Here is a 7500-nt window from a genome sequence, read left to right on the forward strand (position 1 = left end):
CCAAAACTAAAGATAGTTGCAGCAGAGTTCCCACAACAAACAAGCATAAATGAAACATAGAATTAATGGTTGGACATATTTGTACTCCCAACTGTATTCAATAACCTTTTTTTTTTTTTTTAGGTTTCCTGGTCAGCCCAGGCCCCAGTCCACTACTAAATTGTTAGCTTTGACATTCATACGTGTGGCCCCTTCAGCTGAATTGATTATCCCAATTGTTATGCATGTGACATTATTTATTTTAAATTGCAGATGAAGTACCGACGATAAGGCGAAAGAGAAGAGGAGGGGTGCTAGAAGAGTACCAAGCCTTTCGGCGACAAGCGGACGAGGACAGAGAAAGAAGAAGGAGCGAGAGGGAGGAGAGAGAGTTCAGGAGGAGGGAAGCCGAAGCGGAGAGAGAGTTGAGGAGGGAGTAGCTGGATCTCCGCAGGCAAGAACTCGCGTTGCAGGCAAAGCGAGATGCCGCTTTTTTTTTTAGTTACTTTTACAAAAAAAATGATTACCAGAAATCTTTCTTTGGGTGGGTGGGGGGTGGTCGTGATCAGTTTTATTTCACAAAATAAATTTTCAGCGTTTTTTCTTTAGTATAATTTTTAATTCTGTAGGGGTGGAATGTGGCGATTTTAACTTTTTTTGGTTTTTTTGTTACTCTGTTGTGTGTTATATTTTGATTCAGTAAAAATGTTGATTGCTAAGTTCACTTTTGTTTTCAAATCTTGTTCAAATTTTGTGTGTGAGTTTGTGTGATTAGAGATGAATTATTCCAAAAACGCAAGGAAAACAAGGTTGGCATTATCCTCCTACATTCGGTAATATTAGGCATGTATGAAGTCTAAAGTTCCGCAACATCTACAGTTTCATATATTTTAATTAAGCACAAGGTCACACGGAAAACCCATTCTTCTTTTTTATGCCAATGGTGACAAGACAACAAGCGACCCAAAACTACCTGTTAGCCGGCCGCACTGCTTGACCTCAGTACCAGAGCGACCGCAAGCAAAGCCCGACTTGATATGGTGATCTTTGATTACTTTTCCTTCACTTATCCAAACATTATTCTCTTCCTGAATTTTTATAAGCCAGACTCCATGGCAAACACCTAGCAATGACCAGGATCAGAAATACATCTCACTTTAGCCAAGTCTGAGTAGTCTGTTATTCTTCTTTCTTGATTGATTGCCTCCCTTTCACCATAAAATTCTCTGATTTCCAAATCTGAGATGCATGCATCAGTTTTACTGTTATATCTGCAATAAATTTAGTTTCTGTACATTTATCATTAATCATAATTATTCCAATAAATTGACTTGCACTAAAGCTAAGTTAGAGAGAGAATTTACTGACAACAATTAAATCAGATCTAGAGTGAGTTGTTTCAACATAAAAACAAGCATTATAATTGTACAAACACATAGACATGTATACACACTTTGGACTGAACTCTCACTCTGTAATACAATTTCAAACGTTGAATTTAATTACTATTTCTTCAAGCTTTGCCATGCAAAGGGCAATATTTTAACAAGTCTCAAATGTATGTTCTGTTACTCAAAATAATCCCTTTAACTTCAAGTACTATTAATTATAAATTATTTATAACACCTATACACATATATATGTAGATAACCAATTCTAACTTCATATGACTATAATTTGATTTTCAATTTGTTTCACTTTCAAAGTCAAATAATCATACAGCAAATAGTACACAAACTCATTTCAATTCATGGACAGATCCAGTTATTAATATGTGGTTATTTAGGAATGTAATGGCACTAGAAATAAAATAATTAATGAAGATGTAAGGTCTAGCTCCAGGTGTGTTCAGCTACATTTGGTGGGCGTATCAAAATACGATCATGATAATCAGAGACGAGAGATGATGCATGCGTGTCTTCGTGTTTTCCAAGCCCTGAGACTTTCGCTGTGAAAGTGGGATCTTTTTCGTGCGCAAGTGTGCACACGGGGGTGTTCGGACACCGAAGAGAGTCTGCACAAAGTTGACTCCGAGAAATAAATCTCTCGCCGAACGTGGGGATCGAACCAAACCAAACACTTTTAACCCCCCCCCCCCCCCCCCTTATAGAGGATGAGTGAGTGGTCAGCAGCAAATAAAGATGTACATTCCAACAGATCACTGAAAGTGACGCAAGGCTGCCCAAATGGCAGGTAAAAATAGTTATACACGTTAAAAATACACTCAAGCAAAATGTGTGAGTGTACGTGGGAGTTTCAGCCCATGAATGTAGAAGAAGAAGATTGGATCTTTTGTAAGGACGGGTCCTGAGGCAAATCCACACAGCCCAAATATTTGACAGTTCAGTGTCTTTGAAAAAGTTATAGTTGAAGAACAAGATTTTCAGTGAAGAGTGGAGAGTCCCATGTGACTGCCTGGCTGGTGATGATGGTTGTTTAGTGGCCGCTTGGTACCGAGGTATGGGCAGACAAGAAGACCCTCTGCCTGCAAACTACAAATTACAACACAGCAGTACCCATGTCAGAGATCCATGTGCACACCTACTAATGCATAATGAAGAATAGCATGTACTAAAGTAATTTGCGAAAGCAAGTACAGCTGTACAGGCTGATAAAGCAAAGTAGCACTAGCAGTTACTTCAAGAAAGTCACTGTCCTGCAAGATATGTCAAAAGCCGGTATATACCACACAAACAAATTATGTTCGGTGTCAGTATGAGTGACCATCAGATATGTATTTATACACAAGTGACAAGAGCATACAATTTTACAAATGATCAATAAATGGAGGTCAGCTGGGTTCTTACCTGGCTTTATTTTTACGCAGGTTCACTTGATAATAGACATATGCTTGTTTGGAATCAGTAGCGAAATAAGAAACAGGCCGCAGCCAGTATGAAACGTTTAAAGCGCGCCCCAGTTGGGTGCTTCTTTTTTTGTGTGTCAATTTTACAGACGACAGAAATGTCTGAATGTGCAGCATCTATTTGGTTTAACCAAATTTAACTCAATAAAGTACCACTGAAAAAGTTGCTTTTGCATTTGACTGACTATTAGGGTTTAACGTCCTCTTAGACCAACTGGTCTATATTGGGACAGGTGTTGGTAATACGCTGAAAATATGGTGTGATACTTTGATTCGAACAAGCCCGCTGTGGCTGTCTTCTTCGACACACCAGCATTGGGTTTGTCTTGTCAAAGTATTGAAATACGATCATGATAATCAGAGATGAAAGATCATGCAAGCGTGTCTTCGTGTTTTCCAAGCCCTGAGACTTTTGCTGTGAACTTGGGATCTTTTTCGGGGGTGTTCGGACACCAAAGAGAGTCTGCACAAAGTTGAATCCGAGAAATAAATCTCTTACCGAACGTGGGGATCGAACCCACGCTGATAGCGACCAACTGGCTACAAAGCCAGCACGCTACCAACTTAGCTACGTCCCCGCCAATTGCATTTGACCAGATACTTGTAGTTGCAAACCGGGTTATCCACCATATTTTGAACTCCCACCAGGCGACCGGGCAGTAGATTTGGCCATCTCTAAGCAGTGAAATCATGTTAATAATTTAAAGCCTTCTACAGGGTCAATTTGTTTAGATGCTTGGCCATTTGGATGCCAAACACCATGTGACACAAGATCAATGCAATGAGCATTTCTTCTACTTGAGAGCTACACAGACAATTAGTAGAGATACTCCTCCAGTGTTGGTGGATTCAGTCCAAAGAACTGTGATGGCTCACTGCCATGTAGGCAAGTATGACAGTTGGACAACAAAACTCCAACCAGGTAGAGTTTCCCTACAGGGGACAAGAACAGCTTCAAATTTTTTTTGAAATCCAAAAATGCCCACAGCCCAATTTTTGAAAATTCCCATTCAACAGAGTTTCTCACCCTGCTCATTTCTGTGTTGAAGGCCTGTTGCTCTTCTGTGATCTGTCCACGGTACGGCCTCATCAAGTTAGGGGTCAAGGGGTAGGCTCGGTCCCCATACAGGTACATTTCATCTCCTGTTGGAGTGACCATGTGCTGCTGCATGTGTTCAAGAATGCCACTACCATTCAGCAAAGCTGCATCATGTCGTCGACAAACCAAGGGCCCAAAAACATTTGCCACAAGGCCATTTGGTGTCACGACACACTGAAACTTTAGAGAGTGCACCCTCTTATGGCCATTGTACACTTCTTGTTGCAAATGGCCTGGGCGACACATTGATCGTATTGTGCCGTCAACCATCCCCCAACAAAACTCCAGAGGAGCCCCCTTGGCATGTATAGCTGCACAGTACCGTTCCAGTTGGGGCACTGTCAGCCATGGCTGATTGAGGTTTGTTAGTTTGTCAGAAAACTGATCATAGATGAAGTCGATACCTACCTTGAACAGCACACACAACTCCGGCTTGGGACGATGAAACATCTGCGAAACGTCAGCAAACCGGCATGGGTAAGCCAACCTCCGCAGACAGATGCAGAGCACCTCCAATCCTGAAAAAAATCATAAATTCAAATGAGCGAATGTGTGTGGAGAGGCATATTCTCATACAGTCTTCAAGTTCAAAATAATAACACTGCAAAAGTTTTCTCACGCGCCTTAAAATATCCAGCCCGACATGCTTATCATCAGTTTGATTTTCTATTTATCAGGTTTGACACAGTTACTGGCTATACTGCACACACAAAAACAGTTACCCGAAAAGAACAAAATTTAAAAAAAAAAATTTTTAAGGGGGGGGGGGGGGGGGGACACCACGAAGACAAAATCAATAAAAACAATTATCATAAAAAAAAGTTAAAACAAATAAGTCCTTTGCACATCAAAAGTAACTTCCCTTGAACTTGGATTCACGTAACAATGGCGGCCACTTCGTCAACTTGTAAAAACAATATTCATTTATTTTTTTAAACTAATATGAATAAATTATCAGTATCAACGCATCTTTATTTATCCTGTTACCATATTTTAAAAATAATTTCACTCAACTCCACAGACTAAGTCAGTAAGTGGCACAACCAATTCACTATTATTTCTCTATTGTCTAAATAGAGTACTGTGTCGACCAAAGGGGCTAAAGTTAGTCAGGTACATTTTGTGATTCAAGTTCAAAATACATAGTTCAAATTTGAGATTTTAAGCAATCCCAAAATAAATTATGCCCCAACTCAACGCTCCGCTTTAATCTTTTACGAAACCTGAAATAGTAAAAACAACTCACTGAATATTCACAGTAAATGCAAACTTCATGACTTTGCGAATCAAATCATGGAGGAGGATCATTAAACTATCATTCTGACTGAAATACAACTCAACTTCACAGCAACCAGGGTAAAAAAAATAAATCCTCACCACTGGCCTTGGTTCCTTGATTGTTCATTCCATTAGGCGCCTGCATAGTCCTCTGCATTCCCAGAAGGGCGCACAGTCTCCGAATCTCTTCCGCGCTGAAGCGAAATAAGTCCTCACATTCGATGGCTGTGAAGTGATCGAGGGCGAACTGACCCTCATAGGCCCTTCTTTCTGGCTGTTGAAATGTAGGTTAAACTTAGTGAAATCATGGATCACTTGTACACTTTATTCAATTAATTAGCCTGAAAATTCTGCTGAAGCTACTCAAATCAATACTGGGTAACAGAGGGAAAGTTAAACTCCAACATTTTAACTCGCCAGCTGGGCGAGTAACTTCAAGAAAGTCACTTTCTTTCTTTATTTGGTGTTTAACGTCGTTTTCAACCATTCAAGGTTATATCGCGACGGGGAAAGGGGGGAGATGGGATAGGGGAAAGGGGGGAGATGGGATAGAGCCACTTGTTAATTGTTTCTTGTTCACAAGAAAGTCACTAACCTGGCAGAAATTTCCCCGCCCCGATACATACCAGTTACCACAATTGATCTGCAGTAGCGTTAAAACCCTTTTGGTTGCATTTGACCAGAATTTTAATTGACCAGCCAGGTGAGTTGCGAGCCTGTTGTTACTAGCCAAGCGGATTGTTCACTCGCCCCTGCATAACAAATGACCCTTACACTAAGTTACAGGTTGAACTTGAAGCATGTTGGATAAATAGTTTCAACTGTGCATCTCAAAAAGCACCAGTTGACAGTATTCTGATATAAATACTGTGTATGTTTTAGAACACAGAAGTTTCCTTGTACTGAAGTAATTTGATCCTAGAAATAATAAAACTAGAACCAAGGTGCCTTGTGCTTAAAAGTCTGATAGAACCAGTAAGTGTAACATCCTTCTTGAAAGTACATGTATTGCTATCAAATTAAAATGACACAAGAACACAAACTGACAGTGACAAAGACTCTGTGACAGAGAGTGGACTTAATAATAATATTCATGCTTTGATGAAACTAAAACTCTTGACTGCAGATTTGGTCATCAGTTTCCATTTGATTTTGATTCTTGAACAGTAAATAGTTAAAACTCTATGTTTATAAACCATTAAATGTAAGTAACAAAGTCACACGGAAACCAAATCTAGGTGTAAGTGTTAGATCTACCCAATATCACTATCAGTATCACTGTAGATTCAGACAAGATCACTATCATGACTATGAAATCTAACCAAAAAAACATTTAATTTTTTACATGAACAACATTTAAAACCTAACCATAACCAATCCAAAGTAACCTCACCGGCCATAACCAAAATATACGCCTGTTCCTGACAGTTAGATCTATATTTCAGCGGAACCTTTAATGCCTTTAGAAGCTAAGCTTTGACTTGTTTGCTAACCTGATCAAGCAGTGCGAAGACAACAAAATCATCTTCTGCGTCATCCTCGTCCCACGCCGCAAGCTCAAAAGTTGGTCCCTGGCATCCATGAAGATCGATCTTAAAACAAAACATAAACAGCGAGAGGATTGGAACATTTGCAACTTTTCACTGCATAACTCATCTTCCAGACAGTAAGCGAAATCGAAATCAAAAAGGGTGAATCGAAAAACTGAACACAAATCAAAAGCAGCCATTTTTTGTGTGTTTGAAATGTGAAAAAGCTTGCTCTGTTCAACGCTTAAATTACAGCATCAAACCAGGATTATATCACACATTAAACTGACATTTGTACCATTAAGTGGTTTAGGAACATACTAGTTATAAATAATCGTGTAAATAAACAAGCGTTCGCTCAGTTTTTACATACCTTTTGGGGCTCGTTATTTTCGTCGATTCAACCACAGCTCGTTAGCGGATCGAAGGAAGCATCCGTAAACTTTGACCCCTAACCTTTGAACTGCGCACACATCGCTGACGTCAACACATAAAAAAGTACCGATAACCACTAGCACTACCACTGGCACTGTACACTTAATCAGTCTAATATCCCAGCGAAGCTGGAGGTATCCCACGAACGCATTTTCATACCGATAATACATGATAAAGAAGGATTCTTTGTGCCCGGCTACGTGCTACAGTCGGAGATGGAAGTTCACCAAAAATTGGGACCATACTAACAAAAATACGGTGTGTGCAATAGTCGCCCCCATCTTTTGAGCAAACGCCACCCAAGGCCGCTTTGG

At 39.9% G+C, this 7500-nt stretch overlaps 1 protein-coding gene across 1 annotated transcript in view; it reads right to left on the reverse strand.

The window, feature by feature from the left end:
* Nucleotides 1-1457: 1457 nt before the first annotated feature.
* The window catches only part of LOC138955500 (uncharacterized), a 13549-nt gene continuing 7506 nt past the window's right edge, over nt 1458-7500 (reverse strand). The window contains exons 2-4 of the mRNA XM_070327094.1: nt 6716-6814; nt 5322-5496; nt 1458-4462 (exon numbers count right to left, since the gene is read on the reverse strand). Coding sequence (XP_070183195.1) covers nt 3663-4462; nt 5322-5496; nt 6716-6814 — 1074 coding nt within the window. The 3' untranslated portion in view covers nt 1458-3662. The remainder of the gene's footprint in view (nt 4463-5321; nt 5497-6715; nt 6815-7500) is intronic.

This window comes from Littorina saxatilis, unplaced genomic scaffold (assembly GCF_037325665.1).
Source record: "Littorina saxatilis isolate snail1 unplaced genomic scaffold, US_GU_Lsax_2.0 scaffold_2199, whole genome shotgun sequence".
Taxonomy (NCBI): domain Eukaryota; kingdom Metazoa; phylum Mollusca; class Gastropoda; order Littorinimorpha; family Littorinidae; genus Littorina; species Littorina saxatilis.